Source organism: Heloderma suspectum, chromosome 1 (genome assembly GCF_057233095.1).
Source record: "Heloderma suspectum isolate Gila_16-S chromosome 1, 16-S_ref, whole genome shotgun sequence".
In the NCBI taxonomy this organism is placed as follows: Eukaryota; Metazoa; Chordata; class Lepidosauria; order Squamata; family Helodermatidae; genus Heloderma; species Heloderma suspectum.
The window spans coordinates 380,855,333-380,882,424 of NC_139458.1; the positions used below are offsets into that span (position 1 = coordinate 380,855,333).

At 45.5% G+C, this 27,092-nt stretch overlaps 1 protein-coding gene across 4 annotated transcripts in view; it reads left to right on the forward strand.

The window, feature by feature from the left end:
* Positions 1–27,092, forward strand: part of CAPN11 (calpain 11) — a 47,732-nt gene that overhangs the window by 3,324 nt on the left and 17,316 nt on the right. For all 4 annotated transcript variants that reach the window (XR_014786862.1, XR_014786861.1, XM_084828471.1 and 1 more), the window contains exons 2-6: positions 12,317–12,607; positions 18,723–18,792; positions 23,895–24,013; positions 24,266–24,399; positions 25,756–25,924. Coding sequence is in view for 2 of the 4 variants with exons in the window: in XM_084828471.1 (XP_084684597.1) it covers positions 12,362–12,607; positions 18,723–18,792; positions 23,895–24,013; positions 24,266–24,399; positions 25,756–25,924 (738 nt within the window). In the remaining 2 variants the exon portion in view is untranslated. The remainder of the gene's footprint in view (positions 1–12,316; positions 12,608–18,722; positions 18,793–23,894; positions 24,014–24,265; positions 24,400–25,755; positions 25,925–27,092) is intronic.

Consider the following 27,092-nt stretch of genomic DNA (forward strand, 5'->3'; position numbering starts at 1 on the left):
TCTCAAAGACAGTCTCTGGAAAAGCTGCTCAGGTGTGCTGTGTGTATGGGGGGACAATCTCTTTCCAATCGGGTATTGTACTCTCCTTCACCCCTCATCTGTTTGGCTGGAAGTGGATCTGGGTGGGTGCCAGCTGATGTACAATGCTCTGGAGGAGGGTGGGCAGGCCAAAGCAGGAACCAGGAGCTTCCCTGAGCAGGAAGGAGAAGGTAGATTTCTTAAGAAATTGCAGAATCTGGAAAGGATTGCTTAAAAGCCCCAGGTTTTGGTGTCATCCACATCTGGTGGCCGGGGGTTATTTGAGGGTTAAACAACCCTCACAGAACCTACGTTCTGTTTTAGGGTTAGGCAATGGTTGTTTAACCCTCAAATAACCTCCGGGCACCTGGGTTGAAATAACAGGACAAACTAAGGCGTGCCCTGGCCAGAGCTTGCACATTCCTAATGGCATCCAGCATGCAGCACAGCTCCTCGCAGGTAAATTAACCCATGATGGGCTGTTGTGTCATGCAAACTGGCCCACTGTCTTGCATGAGGTAGCAAGGGCCAGCCCGAAATACTTTGCTGTCTGAGACAACAGACAGGAGGGCTCCCTCCACGCCATTTCATATATAAAAGCCACACCTGGGTACACCAGGCTAGCTTAGGGGAACCGGAGCAGACATACATACATGGTACATACAACTCTGTCCTCCAGCACCTTGCTGCTGTTCCTTTCCCGAGCATCTGTCACCTGAGGAGGCCTCCTCACTTTGCCTAATGATAGGGCCTGCCCTGGCTCACAGTTTGAGCTAATCTCTGCTATGCCTCTCAGTTGTAGGATATACTGATAGTCCAGATAGAACCCTTTGAACTGACTGTGTAAATTTCCTTTTCGCCTTGTAGAGGAGAGCATCTGTAGGATGCTCTGGTGGCATTTTAATCCCTCTCTCCTTTGGGCTGTTACATCCAGACCTCAGCTGGGGTGTTTTCCCTGCAAAGGAGCTGTGGAGATCGTAAGCAGAAAGTGCTTGTTGCATTGCAGCAGGCACCAATCCTGAGGGATGGCCAGGAACTTTCCATATACAGCAGAGTAGTGACTGACTGATCAGAGGCACCTCCCATATTCAGCCAGAGGAGCAGGAACGGTAGGGCAGAGACAAGAGATTCCTTCAGGCAGGGTGTGTTGTAGCAGGAAGTTCCTATTTGTTCAGTGCACCCTATAACAGTGATGCTGGATCACCTGGGAGGTGCCTTTTGACATTGCTGAAATATAAATATATGCAGCTCCGTATAGCTTAAAGCTGTATGTTGTTCTACCTAATGTTTTGTGAAAAGAGAATTGGCTTCCATCTTGGAGGGGGTGGAAATGAATTGGGAGCTCCCGTCTCCCATATTTCTGTCCATGCTTTCCTCCAGTAGATCATAGAATTCATAGATCATAGAATCATAGGGTTGGAAGGGGCCTACAAGACCATCAAGTCCAACCCCCTGCTCAGTGCAGGAAGCCTGATTCCCAGGAGGTCTTCCATCCAAGTACTAACCAGGGCTGACCCTGCTTAGCTTCTGAGATCAGACAAGATCAGGCACATCCATCCCTTTGCAGATAGATTATTTAACTCCAGATTATTTCAGATTTTGTACTTGCAATCACTGAGGGCACAAACCTATTCAGATAGGTGGCCACCTCTGAACTCGTAGGCGACTGCCTATCCAGTGCAGGGCAGGAGACGCACAGAGGGGATCGTTCCCTCTGCACTCCTCCTGCCTTGCATTTTCAGCTAGACAGCTGACTTTGGCTATTTAGCTGCGGGGGGGGCATGTGGGGGAGGAGGCTGCTGTACGACACTTTGGATGTGTTGTACAGGCATTTCAGCCCTCCCCGCCCTGGAACACTCCCAGACCTGCCCCTTTTTAGCCGCTCCACGCTCCTCTTGCGAGGCAGCGAGGAAGTGGGGGGAGGTCGGTTCTTCAGGCTCTTTGAAGTGTGGGGAGGTCGGGTTCTTCGGAGCATGGGCTTCGAGGTCAGTTCCCAGAAAACAAGATATACTATGGCCGGCTGGCCACTGTCTAGTGGCCGTGGGATTGCTCCCTCCAAGCCCATTTATGCAATCGGCAGATTCAGGTGATATAAGTTCTTCCTGGACTATGTGGCTGCATGTCTTAACTCCTCCCCTGTGAGAAACAATCCCTGCAGACACAAAAGGAGCATGTAAGGGAGAAAACAGGGCTGAGGACTTTTTCCCTGGCTTGCTAGCTTTACAAAAGCGGGAAGTGTTTGACCTTAAGGAACATACAAGATTCTAAAAATCTCCCTGGAAGTGGTACAGTCCAAGAAAAGCTTTACCACTGAATTCTGTTGATTGTCCACTGTGGCCCTCAGATTAGAATCTGTATGTTCCCCACTGGTGAGGCTCTGTATATTTGGAGTGAAGAATGCCAGTGTGCTTGAATGTCTCAAACAGGCTTACAACTCAGAAGTCTGGAGCCCAGCTCAACAGTTCTCACAGACCATAATTCTAATAGTTGCTTGTTTTGCCTTGGCACATTTTCTTGTGGAAAATGCAGGGCTTGACCCTGATGCTAGCACTGCAGAGGACGAGTGCTTTGAGGGTGGGTGGTGGGGAGCTGCACAGAACTCCCCCCCCACACTGGGAATGTAGAAGTACCATTTTAGTGTGCATTTAAAGTGGCAGGAAATGGAAATGGCAGGAAATGTTTCTGAAAAAATTAAATGAACATGCTAGCTGTGTGTAATAACCCTTTTCAAAGCTGCATAAGCTGGTGTGTGTGCTGGAAGAGTGAAAGTGGCAGGGAGAAGGGCATCCTCTTCCATTTGCAAATATTTAAAAGCTGATCAAGCATTGGCAGGGTGCCAGGTTGGGGGGAGGCGAGGTGGAGCTAAATAAGAAAACGAACGGAAAAGTGATTGTGAATTAAATGATCCTAAAGGGCAGCCGTATGCTAGGATTTTAAAGACAGTGAGCCTATTCAGACGTCATACCAAACCATGATGGTTAGGACTTTCGAGCTAACCATGGTGGCCTAGCATGACGTCTGAACGGGGGTCAGACCCAGCCATAGTGGTTTATTAGCCATGCACAAGCCATGCTCACTAACCACCTGCTGCAAGATAGTTATATATATTGCTAAAACATGCATGGCGATCTTGCACAAATGCACATTTTAGCTATATAATGATGTTTGCAAAGTTTTCCGCCATTTTAATTTATTTCTTGCTTAGTTCTGTAACGGAATCAGAAAGAAAAAAAATGGCTGCCAACAGCCATCAGCAGCCCCACTCCTGTCATGGCCATGTGAGCCGCCTAGGCTGCTGGGATGCATGACGGAGTGGTTGGAGGACTGTAGGAGGGAGGGTGGTTAAAGAGTGGTTAGGCTAACCACGCTGCAGGCCATGGTTAACTGCACGTGTGGCAGAGGCTCTCGCAGTGGTTAGCTCTAACCACCCAGCAGCATGGTTAGCCTAACCACCCTGCCCCAATGTACGTATGAACAGGGTCAAAGAAGCAGCATGGCTGCAGACCATGTGCATTTGATCTCTCGAGGTGGCTGGAGTTTCTGGATATAATGTACAGCCCACATGTGCATTCTCCCTGTAGCAGTTTCACTGCCATTTCCTAATAATTGTAGTGCTAGATGTTGAACCTTAGACAAACAGATACAATATCACTGGCAATGAGATACTGTAATCCAAATCTGGAGGGGTGGGGAGAGCCTGGAGCAACCCTCAATTGATGGTTATAATAGTAGCTTGAGTTTAATGTTCTTCACTCCCCCACCACTGACCCCTTTAGAAGCTCTGTGATACTTTTTTGTGGGACAGCCAGTTTCAAGCCTTTATTGCCCTTGGTACTGGGCTACAAGTGCAGTAGGAGTGACCAGCTGTCAGCCATAGCCCAGGAAAAGGGAGGCATAGGGCTTAGCCAGCTTGCCCCCCTCCTCGCCATGGGTCACACAGTTTTCACAAGCACTTGGAAAGTGCTTGTGAAAACTTTCCCCCACAGTTGTATGACAGTGCAGTCCAGTAGCACCCTTGGAAACAAAGCCAGCTGAGCTCTCCTCAGGAATGCACATGTGTGGACATGCCCAGAGATTCAAGGAAAAGAATCCATTCTGTTGTCACACTGTTAAGGTAGGGCAGAGCAGAGCAAACTCTCCCTTCTTCTAGGCTATATATATCAATGAGGTGCTCAAGCACAGCATGCAGGGGAAAGCCAGATGTCCCCTCTTGGTAACACATTGCTCAGACTGTGGGAATGCAGCCAATCCAGGAAGCTTATAGTAGGGAGTTTCATGGGACTGGCTCTCTGGGATCACCTGATTCCCAGGACCAGGAAGATTCTAGGCTGTGGTGCTGGTGTGGTTAGTTCTAACTGCCTGCAATTCCCTCCTCTGCCCAGCAGTCCCTGTGGCACCGGGCACAAGTATAGGGCTTATACTTTTCAGGGGGAAAAATGAGCCAAGTCATAAGTCCACCTGGCACACAGTAGGAAGCCTGACACCACTGATAATCGGAGGTACTGGTTGTACAGATACATTCTCTTTTACAGGGATTTACATCATCAGAGGGATAACAGCAAAACTAAGTGGATCGGGCTACCTTATCGGTGGAGTTGTAGATGCGCCTTTTGTCATCAAAACGCTCATGCATCAGAGCAGTAATAGCTCCTGTTGTGTAACCCAACAGGAATTAACAATGCCGATGCTATGCTACCTGCATTTATAGTGCTTGTCAGTAATTGGTTACTGAAGTGCTACCGGTGTTTATGGCAGCTATATAACTGCAAGTGGTTCTAGAACTGCATGCTGCATATTCAGAGTCGCGTGTAGTTTAGCTCCCAGTGTATCTGGGGAGTTCCACCAGCATATCTGTCATGGGGCAACTCTTATGACTCTTCAGCTTCGGTAACTCAGTTGCTTTGAGAATTTCCTTAGAGTCTCATTGCATTGGAAGTCTCTTTACAGAATGTTTTCCAAATTAATCGCTGGTTTAGTTTCTTAGACCCAAAGCACATGATAGATGTAGCTAGCAGCTATGTCTTTTTTTTTATTCTAGAGTAAGTGCAGGGCCACTGATCTGAATCAGGACTGTGGTGTGGGGGGTAGGGGGCTTTCAACCCTTCCCCCCTGCTGTGGTCCTGATCCAGATCAGGCCTTCTGTGTTTACTCTAGAGTAAAAAGGAAAAAAAGATGTAGCTGCTACCTACATCTTTACAAGAAACATTTGCTTTGGCCCATATCTGCTGTATTTCAAGGTTTCTGTGACACTAGGCATAAACATCCAGCTTCTCTGCAGTGTTATTACCAAAAGGGACCTGGACCCTGTCTCCCTCCTGGAAGGTCCAATTGACATAGAATCCTTTCACTCTTTGGTCCCCCCTCCCCATTACAGAAATATTGTGTTTGGAAAAGGCACGTGTGTCATAGATTTTTCAGTCCAGGTGCATACTTTAGGAAGTTGGTGTATTCACTGGCTTTGCAATATTTGCACCTGGACTGAGAGATACACCATGTAGTGGGGAAAGTGGGTGAAACAACCCATCATTATTTTCATAGCAGCAACCTCTATATTCAAGCAACTGGATGCTAAGTCTGGATAAGCAAAACCATAACATTCAAATTATTTTATTTGCTTGGTTGGATTGATGCTATATTATACTGTACCTGTGTTTTCCCCTGTGAAGTTAACAGAAGCTTGAAGAGATAATTTCAATCGGAGAAATGGCATTGGGGAAAGGCTTAAACCCACCCCCAGCACTCCTAACCCAATTCAATTTACGCCCCATGTGGCTGCTTTTAATTAAAAAAAAAACAAAAAACAATAGCCTCGTTTTTCTCCAGGTTCCCCCTTGTTCTGCTCCCTCACTGTCCATGCATGCAGAGGGGAGTCTGAATGGGGCTAAAATTGGGAGATGATCTAGTCGCGGATCTCCCTCATCATGTGTCTCTGTGCTCCCATGTCACAGATGTTGTGGTAGAGGGAAACACATAAATCCATATCAGAATGGTTCAAGCTTGCCTGTTGTTAGTGGGCCAGCTCATACAGAATGAAGAAACAACAAATCAGGAAACAGTTGCCATGACTGGGCTTCTGTTTCAGTCTGCCCCACCCAATGAGTCAGTGGCACGAGGGGCTGGTCTGAATGTGGGGTGAGAGTTTGTATGAACGTGTGCTTGTCATTTTCTACCCTGAAGTAAACTAGTTTTATCTCACAATAGTTGCCATCAGACCTAACATTATGCTAGAGGTAGTTGCACTTTGCTAGATATTTGCTTACCTATAGTGTGTTACCTCAAAGCAGAATTCAGCGGTAAACTCAGTTGCTGGCTTTCAGTATAACCTCTGGAGGAGTGTATGGAATGTTCCAACTCCATGTGGAAGGACTTAGAAAGGGAACGTTTATGCTGTTTTTAGTGTGGATGACTGGGTTTCTGAGGGATAGGTATATGTGCACACAACGAAATGGGCACATTTGCATGCGGTGCACATGATAGTGGATCTCTACCATATATACACTATTTCAGGGATAGGCAACCAGGTGCCCTCCAGCTGTTTTGGAGTACAACTCCCATTAGCTTGAGCCAGCATGGCCAATGGTCAAGGAATATGGGGATTGTAGTCCAAATCATACATACCCCAGTGTTTCCTGCATGGATGTGGTATTTGTGTAGGATATTTATCATCTGTGAAGCAGCCCTTAGTAGACTACAGTATGGGACATAAGAGCTGACTCATCCCTAGAAAGAAGAGTAGAGTTTATAGTTAGTTCCAGGGTTGCAGTGAGAAAGAAGTCTTAAGGTCTTCAAGAGCCGATTTCATTTTCAAAACACAGGTTTTTAGTCTGCAATTTTGTTTTTGTTTCGGAAGTTCATTAGTAACAATGAATGGATGCCAATGGCAAAAACACTATTAGGCAAACTTGGCAGTTTCAAAGTTGTAATTAATGCTTTTCAGGTGATTAGCCCTAGCAAATATGTGAGAGTACCTACCTATATGTCATTGATTTATAATGGGGGCAAGAGAGGGGGATAAAAACAGCAAAGAGTTCATCAGGAATGATTAACTGGTTTTTAATTATTGTACAAGTTGTAAAAAGTTCTTTGGGTTGCTAAAATTTATTAGTGTGTCAACAGTTTTCAGTACCTTTTGTTTTTTTCCCTTAAATTTAAACAATGTAACAGAAGTACATGCTATTATTCTTAATTCTTTCACAAGTATTACAATAGTTTCTACATAATATAACATTTAAATCACATTAAGGGACAGTGTCTAGATGGCCATAGGATTTTTCGGTTTCTGGGAACTGAGCTTGGAGCCAGGGCTCCGAGCTCAGTTACCAGAAACCTCATTCCCTGCCTCCTCCCCTGCCTTCTCCCCTGCCACCTCATAGACTGCGTGGTTCATCCCCATCTCTGCACTCAAGTGCAGCGTGGAACGGGTGAAGTGGGGGCATTCCCAGCGGAGGGGAGGAGACCGCAGAAGCGTCATTACGACACTTCCTATGTGCCATCTGGCCTCTCCCGCTGCTCTGACGTCCCCACCTAGACAGCCAAAATCAGCTGTCTAGCTGCAAATGCAGGGTGGCCAGAGCACAGAGGGGAGGATCCCCTCTGTGCTCTGCCTGCCCTGCATTGGATAGTTGGCCACCTCCGAGTTCGGAGGCGGCCAACTATCCCCATAGGATTGCACCCTAAGTGTACTTTAATTTCCCCCCTCAAATATTTCAGATCAAATATTTGTGGTGTCTTAGAACAAAAAATAAGATGGGGTGCTTTTTTAGCTTTGTTTACTAAATACAAGTAAAATAAACATGCTGAATTAGATCACTCTCTAGGGCATCAGAAAATTTTCTGATGCAACTCCAAGAATTTATGATGCAAATCTACCTATGCAAATTACCTTGATTTGCTTAGGAACATATTTGATTCAGAATTTTCTGGAAAACCCACATCGCTACAAAAGGTTCAGATAAAACATAGCCAGACAAAATTTCTATTTAAAGGTTCAGGTAGCTGAAGTTCCAGTTCTGGTCTTTAGTAATTTGAGGGGTGGAGTTTCTTCACCCCAAGCAGCTTTTACATCACATGTCTGTTCTGTTTTTCTCTCCAGGGCATCATCCTCTGAAGGTCTGCCCAAAAAACAAAATGCAGCCCACCAAATTTGGAAGTCTTCATTTACTTTATCCAGTAACTTTGTGCAATTATATACAAATGCATGCGTTTTGCATGCTATTTCACCGAATTTGGGATATTTGGTTAAACAGTGTTTCCTTTTCTCAGAAATAGACTTTTATGGCTCCTGATATATCTGTTAGAGGGTGGTGTAGCTGCTGGCATTCTCCCAGAAGTCCCAGAATGTCAGCTGAGCTGTGTTTAATTCACTCCCTGCTGCCAGAGGTAGGGCTTTTCAGACTTCCCTTCACTTGGCCTGCAGGCGTTGCTGTTGTTAGGAGCTGGAAGCCATCTTCCCATGGGCTGCCCAGAATGTTCTGCTCTTAAGGTGTCTCCAGGCTGTGAGGACTACTTTCAGTGCTGTGTGGCCTGGAAGCCAGTGCAGTGCAGTTGGTTTTGGACATGGGGAATCCCGTTTCAAATCCCTAACTGCCCTCGAAGCTCATTGTAGCCTTGGGCAAAATTAATATCTCTCAGCCTGATCGCTGTGCTGTTGTGAGGAGAAAAGGAGAGGGTCCCATGTTGTATGGCGCCCTGAGCTCCTGGGACGATCAGTGGGATATAAATGGTTGGGAATATTTTTGGCAAACGCACCCAACTACATGCTTTGACCAGTGCACCCAAGGAGAATGCCACACGCATGCTTTTCACAAGGTCATTCCTCATGCTGGTTTATACAGTCAATGCATTGTCATTGGTAGTCTAGGAAAATATTTTGATAATTTGGTGATATTTGCTTGGTAAGAGCCACTGATTTAAAAGGGCTCTTATGTAGGCTAAGGTAAGCAGTGGGCATTCTCTGCCTCAGAGGTGGGCGAATCGTGGCCCTCCCAATGTTTTGGCCTATAACTTCCATCAGCCATAGCTGAGGGTGAGGCATTATGGGAGTTGTAGGCCAAAATATCGAGAGGGCCACAAGTTGCCCACCCCTGCTCTACCTAGAATTGGGAGGAATGATAGTTCCTGTTTATGGGTGCTTGCAGACTAGGCTTTTATGGTACTATGGTCCTGCATCCTTCACAGAATTTTATAAGAGGTCCAGGCAACTTCATCTTCCAACTGTAACCCTCCCATGTTTTCTTACCACTTCTTCCACGTTTTCTCTTACAGCAGATAGTCCTTTAAGAAAGAAAAGATGCAATAGCTGAACAATGTCTTCTCATTGGTAGCACTAGGAGCCCTCCATCTGAGAGCCCTTTTACCAGTAACTTAGAGCACAATCCTGTTGTTGATGCCCTGGGTACTCGTTGAGCCTCCCGCTCTGCATTTTACCTACACAGGCATTTTCACCCATCTCGCAGAAGCTTCAGGGAGGGGGAGGGAAGGAAGCTGGGGATAGCTCATATCCCCACTTCCCCAGCCCCTTTCTGTCCTCGCCAGCTCATGTTTGTGAGCTCATAGGGGCAGATGGCATAGTTCTGTCTGTGCCAGCTGCGAGGGGCAGGGGAAGGGGCAGAGATGTTGGACTCCTGGATCTGAGGTCCCCACCCTGTGCTTGAGAGGCAGCCCCCATTCATTTGGCCTGGTCCTATTATGAGAAGAAACATGTTATGTTGGGCAGGCTGCCAGTCCTTAACAGAGGCATCATTTATTCTTCAACGCCGGGGGCAGGAATAGCTCAATTGTGTGGCCGGTCCAGGCGTAAGTGGCTGTCTTCCCACGAGACTTGATCCTCTCAAAATAGGATGACCGTTTTCTTTTTTCTGGGCTTCTGTGCCTTTAACAGATGCATGTTGATAGAACTTCAGAACATGCTGCTTGGGAGGAAAAGCTTTACCTGTTGAATGTCTGCCTCTCATGCAATGGTTGGGCATGGGGACACTGCAAAAAAGAAAAAAGGAGGCAACCAAAAGTGAGATGAAGATGGCTAATTATTGAAAAGTGCTTTCTGTCGAAATAGGACCGAAATATTCGCTGGAGCTTCAGCCAGAATAATTGAGTTGGGTGCTTTGCAACCGCTTCATATATTTCCTTTAGAGCATTGAAATCATGATATAGATCTGCTACCATGTTTCCACCTCTGCATCTCCTCTGAGATCTCAGGGATTGCTTACAGAAATAACAATCTCTAAATCCATATCTCAGGGCAGTAACACATTAGGCTGTTCTTTTGCAGTATTGGGGTTTCCTCATAGATTAGCCTACTCCAACCTGGTGCCTTCCAGATGGTTGATGGACCAGCTCCCATCAACCTCAGCCAGCATGGACATTGACCATGCTGGCCAAGGATGATGGGTGTCACTTTGACTGCCATTTTTTTGGTAGAAAGGCAGGGAAGAAATCAAATAAATTAAAGTCCAGTACATTTGGCAGGCACCCAGTTGGAAAAGGCTGGCATAGATGTTTTGGCAGGTGTTTTATCACGGAAGAGACTGAAGTGAGATAGTGAGCACTGCATCCTTAGATTAGGAGAATCTGGTGTAGGCTAGAAACTGTGTTTATATTATGGCTTTCTGTATCAGCCATCATATGTGTGTTCTATGTAAACCATAAACCAGAGAGCTCTGGCTATTGGGCGGTATAGAAATAAACAAATAAACAAATAAATTTTGTTCCGCATTCCTCATATCTTCCGTAGCTATCATAGTAGTTTAATGCAAAGGTGGGCATTGTTTTTATCATTTTTATAATTTTTTATTGTGCATTTATTGCCTCTTTGTATATTTTTGTATGGTTTTTATTCTGTACGTTGCCTTGAGAGGGTTTTACCTTTAAAGTTGGCCTAAAAATAATTGTAAATAAATAATTCTTCTGCATTCTTGGAGGGGCCAAGAATGTTCTCTATATGAGGGTCTAGAACAGGGGTGTTGTACCTCTTTTCAGCACAAAGACTGAATTCCAGTTTGGAGAAGCATTCCAGTGGTGGGTGGAAGTCAAAGGCAAAATGGACAGGAACAAAATATCAAAAAATACCAGCATATTTTAGTTTAAAACTCTTAGTGACAGTAAGTCAGCCTCAGGAGAAGCATTTCCCCCTTTACGTTGGGGAAAAACTGCGCGAAAGCTGGGAAACCACCTAAAGATTGTCGAGGGAAGGGGACATGGACATCTGGGAGGGCTGGATTGGAACTCGAGGGGGGCTGATTTTGGCTTGCAGGCCTGAGGGTCAACACCCCTGGTCTAGGGGCTGAGCCCCTCACAAGAGGCCACAAAGTTGACACTAGTGAGCAGCATTGGCTTCCCTGTTTGTTTGGTTGTTTGTTTAAAACATTTTCTCCGCCCACTCTCCTTTCCATACAATGTCCTTGTGGAGCACATGGACATGGGCACATATGAACATTACATTACATAACATACGTATATTAATTAAACATTGGTAGAACCCCTCTGCTTTACTATTGTTGGACATGAAGTTGTGTGCATTGGGCTGCTAGCTCCTCTGAGCCAGCAATCCCATGCTCAAATTCTTCTGACACAGGTGTTGAGTTCAGGGCAGGTGCTGCTGGGGTTGCCCAGGGAATAGAGGCAAGGCTGCTAAAAGATCGGGAGGAGTTTTCTTGAAGGTTGTTGAGACTCCTGGATGCCTAGGTAGCTGTGTGCTTGTGCTCACTTTGGCGAACAGCGAGATTAGCCAGAATCTGGTGTACAAGAGGGATGTATAACACAGAACAAAGACTTCCAAGGTGGCATAGCCACCACACTGGGTCATTCAGAAGTCAGGGTATGTCTCCATTCAGTTAAATGGCATGATCCCAAGGTGGTCACCCTGTTGGTCTTTATATGATCACTTATGCTAGGACAGCCTTCCACAGCCTGATGGCCATGATGGCTGGGAATGATAGGAGTTGCAGTCTAAGACATCTGGAAGCCACAAGTTTGGGGAAGGCTGTCCTAGGCTGGAAAAGAGACAAGGTGAGAGCCCCAGGTAACCTTCTTGTCAGGGGTTGGCGATTACAGATCAGAAATTGACATGAATTCAGAGTTCTTATCCTGGGATGACCAGGCCCACTAAGCCATCTCAGTGTCTTCTGGGATTCCTCATGCAAGTCTCTGTTAATGCTCCTCAGTTCTGGTCTGCTGTTGGCCATCTATGCTCCTCAAGAGACTTCAGCATCACTCTCCCCAGCTACATGCTTGATCTTTCTCAGTTTCACTTCCAGGTGATCTGTGGCCCATCTCACAATGCTCTTGTTTTGGATTCTAGGAGAGCTGCTGAGTTATCTGTTGCCTGTTCCCAGCTGGCTGTGCCATGATGCCTTTTGGAGGAATTGCCGCCAAGCTGGAAAGGGACCGTCTGCGGGCAGAAGGCGTGGGAGATCACCACAATGCTGTGAAGTACCTTGGTCAAGATTATGAGACCCTCAAGCAGGAATGTTTGGAGAGGGGCGCACTGTTTGAGGACCCCCAGTTTCCTGCCGTCCCATCAGTCCTTGGATTCAAGGAACTGGGGCCCGGTTCTGGCAAAACCCGCGGAGTGCGCTGGATGCGGCCATCGGTGAGTACCTGGCCCTCTACTTAATGGGACCCTCGGAGGAGCATTCTGACTTGCTCTTCTGCACTGTAATAAGTCACATTAACAGCTTTCATTAAAAGCCTCTTCACTCATTGATCCAACACTAGCATTTTTTCTAATGCTTTGCCCAGATTTTTATCAATTACTCTGATGGCCTCTTTCCATCTTCTAATTAGTTCCTCTTTCCCATTTGAACTTCTTGTTTTGCACTCCAGTAATTTTAGTTGACTATGGAATGCAGCCAGATTTGAAGTGCATCTGGGCTTGCAGAAGAATGTCTGCAAGCCCAGATGCAGAAGAAAGGGGGAGAGATGCCAGCCAATTTGAACATTAATTACAATAGCATTCATTAGTGCCCAGCACCTTCTATATACCAGCACCGTAAGCCCAAGTCTTGGAACCATTATTTACTTAAGTCCAGTTACACATTTACCTTTGAGTTTCAGTGTGTGAAGCAACATCTATATGCATGATCGCCTTCTAAGTTTCGGTATGCTTTAATCATGGATGGGAGACAATGGGCAAGTGGCCACAGCAAGCAGCCTTTTGATACAAGCATATGGGATCTACATGCACTGGTCTAGTGATTCAGAGAAGATGAACTGGAAAGTCCCTACTTTTAGGCTCAGCTCTGCTGTAAACTCACCGAGTGGTCTTCTCTCTCTCATCCCCCATCTATAATATGGGAATAAAAAACACTGGCCTACAGATAATTGTAAGCATTACTGAAACTATGTATCTGAGGCACTCTTGAGTACCTAGGAAAAAGTAATATGCAAATACTAAATATTCTTTTCCTTGGCTTACTTCATCCTGTCAGAGTGGGAGATGAGACTAGCTTGGCAGAATAGTGAAGAGGTTTTTTTGTTCGGGGGGAGATAGTTGCTTAGGGACTACCATGGCTTTCCTGTAGGCTTGTTCTTATGCTCCCATGATGCCTGGTCCACTATTACATCTATAAATAAAGAGATTTTTATGAAAACTCCATAGTTTAGCAGTACAAGAATGAGTCTCTGTAAGCCCTGGCCCCTTACGTGCAACCCCTCTCTCTCTTCTCTAGTGCATGCCAGGAGGAAGAGATCAGACCCATCACCCCAGTTCACATGTAATGGTGAAACAATTTGCCATGTGGGAGCGAGCGCACTGCTTCCGGTGTGCTCCTCACCTCCACTTTCTGTAAAGACTGTTTGTAGGTTGTGAGCATGACATGATATCTCACAGCACTGGCCTCTTTAGGAGCTAAGCAACCAAGCAGTTAACCCATGGTTTCTTGTAGGGTTAACAGCTTAATTAACCCATGATTTGCTGTTATGTGTGAACTGGCCCATCCACTCTTAAACGAACTAGAATCCCCCATTACTTCCAAAGTTGGGGAACTCTGGAAAGTTTAAACAAACCAGGATTGAACCCTGGTTTATGATCCTGGCTTGTTTAAATTAACCAGACTTTAAACTGTGTAGTATTCCCCGAGTGCAGATATAATGGGGGAGCTCTGGTTAGATTAAAAGTGGAAGCAGATTCTTCTGATCTATTTTGGGGTGGGGACATTTCAGGATTGGTCCACGTTTCCCACTAAGGCTCTGGATTGGCCAATTTAGAGGTAGGCTCATGGGTAGTCTGGCTGAAGTGTTGGCTTAGTAGCCAGGTAGGCATTTGCATATAACTGGAGTTCCATGGGGCAACTGTAATTTAATCAGTAGAGGACAGATACAGCTAATTAGGATGTAGGCCCCCAGCTACTGGCCAGAGCTAATTTTATTCTTTTACTAGTTACTATTTTACTAGCTTAATTGGTAGAGGACACGCACAAGTAATTAAGTAACAGCCTCCCTGTTACCTCTCATTCCCTGCAGCCTTCAGACATTTTACTCTTGCTGCCTTTCTCAGAACAAAATGGATTCTTTAGCCAAGGTGTCAGGGTGATGCCACCAAAAGATACATAACACAAACTGCACATATATGGGAAGCCATCTTGGCTGAGCTTCTCTGTAACACTGTAAGTTTCTAGTGTTGTCTTCTCGCCTTCCAGGGCTGCCCTGAACTCTCCACTACTGAGGAAACAGGGAATGTAGTATGGTAAATCAGGAAAATATTTCATATTTGCACCACCATGACCCTGCTGTAAAATTAGGAAATTCAATAATTAGATGTCTCCAAGAAAATTCTGGATTACAACATGGAATTTCAAATGCCAGTGCAACATAACTCAGTCTCTCGGTACAAGAGCAATTAAGCTTATCTTACCCTTGAGGCTTCCCAGCTGGGAGACAGAAGTGCCAGACAATTAGTAATTGATGATTAGCTGATTGGTACTCCTTATTGATAAGTAAGAAATCCAGACAATGGGTGCTGGGTTTTGCACTTGAGTCACCATGGGGTCAGTAATAAGATAGGCATTCTGTTGATGCCCATATTAGATTTATAGTGGCCTAACATTCACAAAATTGTTAATAAGATAATAAAAGCATTTAGGTGGACCATAAAAACAGGAATATGAACAGATAAGGTAACAGGAAGGAATTTCTCGGATTGTAAATACAAGATATACATTTTGAGAATGCACTCGTGAGACAGGATGGAGTTAAATAAATAATTCTTGTGGTTACAAACATGCCTGTAACATGTCATGGGATTCTGGGATGTTTTTATATGTATTTTGTTATAAGCATAGATCCTGTTAGGAGGTTTGAATTTCAGCAGTTTTGTTCAGACAAAGTTGATTTAAGGATAGAAATGTATCCTTAGGAATTTATTTTAGTGGAACATAAATAAATGAAATAAAAATAAGCTAAACCTATTTAAGACCAGGCAAGGAGTATATAAAGAAGAATTTGAACACATAACACTGAGAGCTATACTTTTGGATCACCTACCCCCGATTTGTTGCCTATAGACCAGCCTGGTAAGCCTAACACTATATTGTGTTTTGCTCTGTTAGAAGCCTTGACTTAAGATGATGATTGACTGTATCATGTGTTTGAATCTGTGCAAGACTGTATTTAGTATGCTGATTCTTTATAGTAAAGAAACAAAAATCAGATCTAGTCTGAGAGGCTGATTTCTGGAAAATAGAACTCTGTATGTCCTAGATCTAGAGTGACAAATTTCAGGCACAATCCTATCCAGATAGCTGGCAGCCTCCAAAGTCAGAGGCTGCTGAATATCCAATGCAGGGCGGGAGGAGATAGGCGGCTCCCCACTCCAGCTGCCTTGCATTTCTGCTAGACGGGTGATTTCACTCATCTTGCAGCAGCACTTCAGAGGGGGAGGGCAGGAGGCTGGGGCGGCCATAGGAAACAGCATAACACAGCCGCCCCAGTCTCCTCCCATCCCCACCCTCAGGAACGCCCCCTTTTCCCCATCTCCACGCCCTGTTTTCAGAGCGAGGAGAGGTAGCCGGTGCAGTTCCCTCTGCACTGGCTATGAGGAGGGTGGGGAGGAAGCGGGAAGCACGGCTTCCTGGCTCCGAGCTTGGAGCCAGCAAACTGAACTATCCCATGCCCCCTCAGATGCTGTCTGGTGGACAAAGGATTGCTCTTAATCTTGCTGTCAGGTGGCATCTTGTTGTGTGAGGGATCTGAGTACATTGAATTAAACCAGTAGCCTGGGGTTGCCTGTATACTGATAACATATTTTGAGAGAACCTCTGAACAAGGGCATATGCCACAGAGGAACAATATTGTGAAGCTGTTAGAATCATTATGACTCCCTAAAATAGTCACATAGTTAACTGAATTATTATCTTTCTAATTTTCTAATAGTACAGAGTCTTTTGCACCACTCCTTTTTCTGCCCTGGCCTATAGCTATACACAATCTTGCCATGAATGCCTATTTATTTATATTTAAAAGACTTTTAGGCTGCCCTTCAAAAAAAAAAAAAAGAATTATCCAGGTATGATACAAATAAAATATCATATAATATAAAACAATTTATAAAACACAATTAAAATAAACGCTAAGCAGAATGACAGTAAAAATTCAGCAAAGCTGCTAAAACCCTGTTCAGTCAATCAATCCACATTCTCTGCTGGAATACCTTGATAAAAAACCTGTCTTCACTAGCACCAAAACCACAATGCAGTTGGCACCAGGGAAGCCTTCTTGGGGACAGCATTGTGTAAATGGGATGCTGCAACTGAAAAGGCCCTTGTTTGTTGAGAGTTTCTCTTCTACTAGGGCTCTCCCGTCAGTCTCCATTGTAGTAAAGCTGCAAAATTAAATTGTATCCACCCTTTGTTCCTGATGTCTGCTGCCTTTGTGTATATGTTCTTTCCCACAGAAGCAGAGTCAATATGCTGAAATATATAGACATGTTTCAGTTGATTACTATATAGTTTCTGTCTCTGTTGGATGTTTTCAGTGATACATGGGCCAGTCGATAGCAACACCAAAAAGTGTGTTGTGGCAGTGTAGAAACTAAGAGTTGCTTTTCACATTGCACTCTTCCTGCCCTTAATGAATGGGGAAATGTGAAATTCATGTCTAGATTGTCTCATGTGGTGGTGACTGCACACACATTTTTGCTGCATTTACGCTTGGTATACCCTCCTCAGTTGTGACTCCTCAGTGTGTATATGCATAGTGAAATATTCACGTGTGTGAATGGTCTACAGATGAGTTTCATTTTTCTTGAGTTTCACTGCAGCTTTTCCACGTGGGAAGACTGTAAGTTGTGAAGTAGTCCGAAGGGTCCCCCACACTAACCTTTTTAGGAAATCAGTGAGTAGCTAATGCGCATCCCCTATTTGCATTCATGACATAAGGTGGCCAAACCAGGACCCTTGTGCACTGCACTTTTCATATCATGCAAATATGTGATTGTGGCTTGGAATTTATTCATGTTAAAATGGGTGTTCAGAAGAACAGCCCTCACATAAGAGGGATGCAGGGTTCTGCCTGGCAACCATGATCCTCCACCAGCACATCCACAAGCTGTGTCTGAGAAAGAGCCCTACACATACACCAACAAAAGTGCTTAGAGCTCCTCTTCTTGAGGGAGGATCCTGAGCCAAGCAGAATCCCCTTCCCTTGTGTGGTGGAGCTCTACATTGGTATGTGTGGATGGGGGGACAGGTCTAGCCTAGATGGCCCTACAACACCTTCACTCCTTCTTGGAATATGTGAGGGGGGCACCTGAACCTCCCTGAATTATGTTTTCTTTGGGGTGAACTGCTCCCAAATGCACAGTTCTGCAGTGCTGGCTTCAGCGTTCTGGGCGCCCTCTGACACCTTAGGAAGGATCCATGACTGACCAAGAGGTTAACAGATGGAGGCATGATTGGTGTGGGTGCAAACTAGGTGAGCGCCCCATTGGGTCCCAGAGCCATTTGTGGCTTTGCAAGGAATTCTGGAGCAAACGCTTATTTGGCAAATGGCTCAGGAGGAGGGGGATGGGTCTTTTAAAGAGTCTGGACCACAGCAGCTTCCAGACTCCATGGAGCTCTGATGCCAACTATTCATTGTTGTGCTTCAATACCAAACTAAACATAAGAAGTGATCCAATATAGACTCCCTTTTTATGCCATGAGCTTTCATAAGGGCACGCTTGCTGGGGCATGCTGGGAGTTGTAGGACTTTTTTCTGTGTAAACATGCAATAGGATTTTACCCTGAATGCATTAGACGTTATTCCTAACCTCAGCTGGCTTAAAAGAAAAAAATGTTCTTGTGTGTTAGGACTGATCAAGCCTTTTACATTAGGATTGTAAAAATAGGCCCTCTGCAAAGCACTTCTATATTGTATTCTCACAAAGTAAAATCAAGGAAAATAAAGTTGCAGCAGGCCAAGGTTGGTTGTTGTTTTTTTAAAACACTTCCAAAATACAATTGGGACAGCCCCTTGCACAAGGAAAGAGAACAAAGAAAATGGCAAGGACAGAAAGAGGAAAAGAGAATAAAAATATAGAGAAAGTATATATAGAGAGAAATAGGGAATACCGTATCACTTTGAGCAATGACAGTCGTTATTGTCTCCTGTTAATTATGTTTCTTTCATGTTGTATTTAATGCTCCAGCAACCAAGGTTTTCCATTATGCTTTTATGAAAATGGTGAAGGTCCCGCCAACAACTTGTTTCATTTTTGATCCCCTGTACAGGAAATTGTGGATGACCCTCAGTTTATTGTTGGCGGTGCTACAAGGACAGATATCTGCCAAGGTGCCCTGGGTGAGTAATGTGTATTTATCCCTTGAATTGGAGAAGGGAGAGGAGGGAGGTATGCAGCTGGGTAAAAACAGGTCAGAATTGGGGTGCTTGATAATTCTGCGGATGATCCCCTGGTAAGTCTTGAATGGTGAGGGGGGAGAAGCCATAAGCTAGGCTATTGACCACCTGGTGGCAACTAAATCCAAACTTTGCTACTTCATTTGCTGCTAAACCCTTCATGCATTTAGGGCTGGCCCGGTCCATTAGGCAGTACCGGTGGCTGCTTAGGGCAGCGACAACCTACAGTGTTCAGACTAATCAGGGAAATTCCTAAGGGGTAATGCAGCTGCACACTTTCTACAGAAATTATGACATTCTGTCTATCCCCACAACCACAATATTTCTTGGCTGCAGCCCCTTTTCTCTTGCTTCATAAACAAATGTAAAGAGTCTGCGTTCTACGCTTGTATGGAGCAGCGGAAAAGGGGCAACAATTGGGGAAATCATTGAGGAGGAAATGAAGTTCTGTCCCCCTACACAACAAGATGTGGAATAGGCTACAAAATTATCCCCATCACCACGCAGGGAGACAACAAATCAAAAGCTCTGCATGCGTTTTCAGGTGGACCTGATGGGCTTTCATCCACAATTAAAGATGGCAGCCCTATCTAGTTGAAGAGATTGGATGTGTAGGAGGGCCACATGGAACTCACAAAGACCCTACTGTCACAGATGCTGAGAACAGGAGGCTTTTCTTCTCACCCTATTTAGCAATCTCTCTCTTTCTCACACACACACACCCCGGTATAGTTATGGCTGCCTGTATTCTGCACCATAAAACCCAAATCTGTGCCGAGCATGTTCACATTCAGTGAATACCTGGCTATATTGCAAATGTTATTCTGCTTTTAATAGCCAGGTTTAACAGATCTTTGATTTCTCTCCCCGTCCCCACCCATTAGATTATTGGATTAGGTTGGATTAGAGCAGGACTGGGGAACAGTTCAGCCCCAGGGGCCATATTCCTGTCTGACTCACCCCCTGGAAGCCACGTGATGTCAGGGGGCAAACCCTCCCTCTCAAAGCCCATCTCCCTAATGTCATAGGGAAGTTTTTCTGTGCAGAAAGATGCAGGAAATTGCTGCTGCATTTCTCTGTAGGAACCTGCTTTGGTCCTCTGCATTCCTTGTGTAGCAAAGGGGAGGAGCGAAGCTGGGCCAGCTCAGTCCCCTTTCGTCCATTGCCTTCCAACAGAGGAGTGAAGAGGACTGAGCACCAGCTCAGTTGCTCTCCCGCTCCTCTCCCTTCTGGGGGGAGGGGCTTCAAGGAGGGGGAGGAGCCTCGCCTGAGGCCCCACAGGCCAGAGGTTCTCCACAGGATGGGCCCAGGCCAGAGGTTCCCCATCCCTGGATTAGAGACTAGAAGCAGGGAAAGGGTATGGAGATTGGAGGAAGGGGCCATGCAATGCCAGCCATGGAAGAAGGATAAGAAGGTATTAAAAGCACCATCAGTGTGGAATTGGCACAGATCCCTCAAAAACTGCACAGGACAGGAACAAGAATACATTACACCTATCACTCTCCAAAGCCTCTGTCTGGAAGCACCCTAAAGGGGAAAACCAAGACCAGGGAGCAAAGCCTGCTAGTCTAGTACACTAGCAGGTTACAGGACTGATGGCAAACGCGGAAAGATTATTCCTTTCCTGATGCTACGCCAAAGGAAATGTTTTCTTCCCTTCCAGAAAGTGTGAGCTTAGGGGCATGTTTATCTTCTGTTGTAGTCCTAGAATAATAATCCTTGTCTGAGCACACAAGAAATATCCAATCTGGTCCTGACATAATGCTAAACTACATTTTAGCTTTATAGGTGTGAGCCTTGGGCTGGTGCACTCCCCTCTTCTCTGGCGCAGCTGCGAGGAGGAGATTGGAGCTTTTGCTTCTGCTTTCAACTAGCTGGTGGCTTGTTCTGTCTGAACCTAGGCAAACTGTGGCTAGTCTTAACTATGTTTAAAGGAAACAATCCAGAGCTGTGTACCATGGTTTGAAGTTGGTTGAGGTGAGATCTTAACCAGGGAAGTCCCAGCCCCACTCTTGGCTATTACTATAGTACAAGTAACTGCACAAAGAGATGAGTGTGAGTGAGTGTGAGAACTGGAAAAAAAGATGAAAGTTTGTGGACTGAAGAGCATTAAGACATCTGATAGAAGAGGCAGATTTTCCTCCCAGCCCAGGTAGCTCAGTCCTACCAGCTTCAGAGACTCATTGCTACATCCACCTTCTTACTTTATGCTATAAACAGCTGCATACCAGGCAGAGATTCAATAGGCAGAGGTGCTATCTGCACAGAAACTCTTATCGGGGAAATGGGGTAACAACTATAATGTAGCCTGTCGAGATGGCTGAAGGGAGGGGCCTTTGTTTAAACAGTTATTTCCATCTTGGCAGTCAGGGTGGTGATCCACAAGGAAGAGGAGACCTGTGCCATTAGACCTGCTCTGGTGATGCTGGCACAGTGTGGGTTTTGTTCTCCAGGATTGTTAGGATTGTTGCTTGCCATACAAGGCAAGCAACCTTTGCTTGCCTTTGTCCCTCTTGGAGAACTCTGAAAGCTGGTGTGGTTTTCCCATCACTGCAACTCTGAAACAGCAGCTGTCCAGCCTTTGCCTTCTCCAAGAGCTGTTAAAAGTACAGAAGATAAAACATAGGAAGCCTGGGGCATTTACATTTAGGGAGCTCCCAGGGGTCGCCACCCTTGTCCCATGTGCTTTTTCCCCTTGGCATCATCAGTTGTTGGCCAAACTGGCTAAATAAAGACCTTTTTATTTAAAGGGGCCTTTGGTGTGTAAGCGGGTCTGTTGGATTAGGTGCAGGCTTTATTCTATTGTTGTGTTTTTTAATTGTGTTTGAATACATTTGTTTTTATTGTTTTAATCAAGTTTTATTTGTGATTTGAAGCCCCCTTCAGTGTCATCTTTCTTGGTAGAAAGGCGGGGTACAAATCAAATGAATAGCTTTTTTAAATCGATGGCTATCGATGGCTACTAGTCCTGATAGCTATATGCTACCTCCAGTGTCAGAGGCACAGTATGCCTATGTACACCAGTTGCTGGAGAACATGGGTGGGAGAGTGCTGTTACACTCATGTCCTGCTTGTGGGTTTCCCGTGGGCAGCTGGTTGGCCATTGTGTGAACAGAATGCTGGACTGAATGCTAGATGGACCCTTGGTCTGATCCAGCATGGCTCTTCTTATGTTATTAAAATCTAATTTGCAGCTGCAAGGGGAGGGTGAAGCAGATCTGGACCTTGGCATCTGGGAAGGAGGTATTTAACCCTTCCCTTCCATACTGTGGTCCTGATGAAAATTGCTCCCTAAAGCTGCTATTCACCCCAGGAGGGAAGCTCCCATTGGCCCTACTCATAGCATGAGAGGAAGGGTTAACTGCTCCCTCCCCGTACTCCATGGTTTGATTCCGCTATTCTACCCGCACCCCCTGCTTTCTGGAGGCTATTGCAGGCAATATCCAACTGTGTCATTCCACTAATGCAAATAACACTGCACTAGCACAAATTAGGTTCCGAACTATGTGCAAGAGAAGAATCCAACTAAAGTTACAGTTGTGCAAGCAGTTGCACATTTTGTTTGCACAAACAATTGCACAAGTGTAATGCACAACCAGAAAGATTTGGCAGAGCTCCGTTGGTGTTACTTGAATTCGCGGAATGTCACCATTAGATACTGCCCATAGAATTTCAAAAATCATCATGCTAATTGTATTCCTGTCATGTCTTGGATAGCCTTCCATCTTATCAACCTAAGCCTACTCTGTGGCATTCTTCCCTTTCCTTAGGTTCTGCCCCCCCTGCACTCCCATACTTCTGTCTCACAGTTAGACCCATTGTGGACAGCAACTTTCTTCCTTCCTTTCCTTAATCCTCCCTCAGGGCTACCAGTCTGAAAGGGCTCCTGAGCCATTAATCACTGTGTAGCATGGAGAAGTTCAACAGCTGAGGACTTCCCCAGTGCTGTGAAGTGAGAAACTGCTCCTGTGGAGCTCTTAATGGAACCAGAGTCCTGTACAAGATGGACAATGACAGCCCTATATCTACTGATGATTCTATTCACCTGTTGGTAGCTGCACTGTTTCTTCCACACAACTGCCTAGTGTATATTAAGGAGGAGGGAAGGAAACATGTTTTCCTGACCGACAGGAGCTTTGCGGGCTTTGCTACAAGCTGGCTGGGTCCCTCTTCCCGTGTCTCTCAGGGCCTTCAGTCTCGATGGCAAGATGCTAGGGCTCACTGAGCTTCCGTTTATTGTGAGATCAAACTGTATGTGCAGTCACTTCTCCAGACCATAGGGACACTCCATCAAAATTCTGGCTGAGCAAGCATTCCTCTTTGAAGCAGAACAGAGATTAATTGGACAGAGACAGCATTTTTAAAATGTTGTTTTTGGCTAGCACCATACAAAAGGCACACTTTAAAACAGAGACCAAATTTGGGCGGGGGGGGGGGGATCAGCTAAATCGAAGACTGCCTTAATGCCAGATATTGGATGCTATCTAACTGGAAATGGTGTTGTAATGCCTTAAAAAATGTTTGTGCCTTTATGGAGCAGCCACCAAAAAATCTCCTTACTTGATTTCATGTTGTGGATACATAGTAGACAGATACTGGTTAAGAGAGCTCCCTTCCCTGATTTTGGCAATCACAATGAGATATAGGGGAGGAGATTATCTTTCCTTGCTTATAGATTCTGTATGCTTCACCAGAAAAATGGGTGGAATCTTCAGTATTGGTGATCTGCAGACATCATTCATCTGTCTCAAGGCAAGAGAAGATATCTACGTGGTCTAATAAGGATGATATAAATCAGGGGTAGGCAACCCAGAGCCCTCAAAATGTTTTGGACTCCAACTCCCATAAACTCCAGCCAACATGGCCAATTGTCAGGGATTATGGGAGTTGTAGTCCAAAACATCTGGAGGGAACAAGGTTGCTTTCCCTTGAAATAAGGGATGCAATGAGGAACATACTGGTATTGAAAAGCTGGAGTAGAAATGGGGATATTGGAACCCAGATCTGCTGGGAAATGGAGTGACTTCTGTTTCCCTGCTCTTCAGGTGACTGCTGGTTGTTGGCTGCCATTGGCTCCTTGACTCTCAATGAGGAACTTTTGCACCGGGTTGTACCCCATGGACAGAGTTTCCAGGAAGACTATGCTGGCATCTTCCACTTCCAGGTAAGGTCAAGGAAAAGTTGGTTCACCGTTCCCACAGGAAGTGCTTCATACTGAGTCCTTTCTCACTGACAGGTGGGATGCTGAGCTATGGAAAACATAAAGCCCCAAACAAAGGAAATTTTGATTGAGAAATGGGATTATTGCTCAAGGGACAGATGCCCTATTCAGACCTAATGTCTACCTTCCCTTTCCCCCAACCCCACTAACAAGGCTTGGCCATACCTCATTATCCTCCTGTTTCTTATCCCCCAGATCTGGCAGTTTGGTGAATGGGTGGATGTGGTGATAGATGACCGGCTACCAACCAAAGATGGAGAGCTGGTATTTGTGCACTCGGCAGAGTGTCAAGAGTTCTGGAGTGCTCTGCTGGAAAAAGCGTATGCCAAGTGAGTGCTGCCCCAGTTCAGGTTATGCTGAGTGCTCAGGGGGAGGTGGGTCCTACCTCAGGGATGTTGAATCTCAGGCCTTGCGAGCCAAATCCAGCCCTCTGGGGTTTCCCAGATGTCCATACCTCCTTCCCCTGGCCTCATCTTGTTCCCCCCGGCCGCTGATCATTTGATGGTTTCCTGGCTTTTGCATGATTATCCCTTCCCATTCTAAAAGTTTGAAATGCCTCTCCTAAGGCTTAGTTACTGCCAATAAACGAAAATACGCTGGTATTTTGTCCTGCCCCTTTTGCCTTTGGCTTCGCCCACCACTGGAATGCGGCTCAGAATGCGGCTTCTCAGAAATTGAATTTGGCCCTCGGGCTGAAAGAAGTTCAGCATCCTGCTTTAGGGCATCTCTACGCCTCCAGTTTATTGCACATTCATGATTGGCCACTTACTGAATTGTACGGGTCCATTACATGACATCATCATTATCCAGTCATCATCCCACCATTTCCACCTACCTATCCTGTGTTTTCCTCAAACGAAAAAAACTGGTATTTTTCCAAATATGCACAAATGGAGTTCCACGACCTCCCCATATATTTCTGCCCTAGTGAGAATGAACCACTGTGTGTGGGCGGCTGTGGGTGGCTGTTTTGGGTTGTTAGGGGTGCGGTCATGAATGCGAAGGCGGTGACGATGGGCTGTGTGACGTGTCACCTTCCCGTGCCTGCACCACTTTGGGTCCTTTCCATTTTCAGCCTGCAGCGTTCTGAACAAGGCAGCAGGTTGGCAAAGCAGTGTGCCGGCCTTCCGACCTGCCGGGATGCCCCCCCTGCTGTGCATTCCCAGCAAGTAAACAGCTGAGTAAACAACAGAGATTGTCAAAGACACTGAACGGGGAGGCATGAGGGCGGCAGGAAGATCGGACTGTCTGCGTGTCAGTCCCCATCCACCAGTAATGTGTAAGGGAAGGGGCAGGGACCAAGGAGGAGCTTTCGCTACACCCCAAACATGTGTAATTTTTTTTTTGCGGAAAGGTGGCGATGCCTCTGAGTGGGGGGTGGTTCTCTACACCCTGTGAGAAGGAAAGAAATGAAAAATAACATGATGGGGACAGCCATCTAAAGAGAATGACCCAGTCCTGCAATGATACTGGATGGGAAAAGAACCAGCGTTAATGTGGAATTCTCCACCTGTGTGATGGAGCCTTTAGTTTCTCCAGCAAGTCCTATTCTAGCTTTGTTTCTACCCTTCTTTAACTCTGTATCTCCCCCCCCCCCAAAAAAAATCTGGGCTTTCTACAGGTCCGCAGGCAGTTTCAAGGCTGTCCTACCAACCCCTCTATCTCCAATTCTGTCTGGCTTACAGGTTGAACGGCTCTTACGAGGCCCTGTCGGGGGGCAGCACCACAGAGGGCTTTGAGGACTTCACAGGCGGTGTGTCAGAAATGTACGATCTCAAGCAGCCGCCTCGTGACCTGTCCAGGATCATCTGCAAAGCTCTTGAGAGGGGCTCCCTGCTTGGATGCTCCATTGACGTAAGGAGTAGAGGGGCTCACTAAATGCTTCAGATTTGGAATATTAAGGGGAACAGATTGCTTCCCTCATTTGGCTCTGATATTTGGAAGTCTGTCATGAGGCCAGGGGTAAACACAACAGGAATTCAGTCAGTGGACATTGGTCAGGGTAGAATATCAGAATGGGCCCAATGTTAACTGAAATCTATGTTACAGTTGGGGTGAACTGTGAGACTTTGGGGTGGTGCCCCCTTGTGGTTGGAAAGTGTACTGAAAACATTCCCTTGGCCAAATACAGTTCAAGCTTCCATTTTGCTTTTACTTTTTAATTGGATTCTTAAATTAAGAAAATAATGTTGCCCTCAGACATGAAAAATGGGGAAAGGTGTGCAGCTTTGTTACTTGCAAATAATCAAGTGAGTGCTGGTCTGAGAGTCAAGCTTGAATAATTATGTTCTGGGATGTTTGCCAAACACACATCTTGGAGACTCTGATTTGATTATTTGCACATTACAAAGCCTTCCGCCATTTCTTGACTACTTCCCTGTATGTGTTTTTAAAATATGAGTAGGGGGAAATACCATTAGAGATCACACAAGTGCACACTGCTCGATACAAGAGAAATACAGTGGCTCCAAGTTCTAAGGGAAGAATGCCCCAAACTCAAGTATCCCAGCTGTTGCTTTTCCTCCCCCATATTCATTTCCCTGCATGCCTGCTCATGCATTGTTCACAGTGTGACATTGTATACTTTTATTTGTGAGCTGAAATACATTATTTTGTTGTTGTTGTTTTGCTCCACTTCATTGTGGAGGAAGGCAGTACAGAGTAGGCCAGATAAATAGATGAGGGCCACATCCTGAATATCCTGTATGCTGGAAGGCCAGGGCTCACTTTTGAATTGCCAGCACATTTACTTTGCACAATTTGCATATTCTAAATATGGCAAACACTTAACACTGGTGAATAGTTTGAACTTAATCCATAGAATTCTTAACTGCAGAAAGGCCCTTATTCTATAGAATGTTGCCTTCAACTGTGAAAAAGTTCATCTTCCCTCTGTAGAAATTAAAAAGAAAAGCTAGGTGTTGTCAGTGTTACCATTGGCATTCATCCAGAGATCTCAGTCAGTTTTCCAAATAACAGCTATCCAGAAGCAAAAGGCTGCACAGAACTGTCTGCAGTCCTT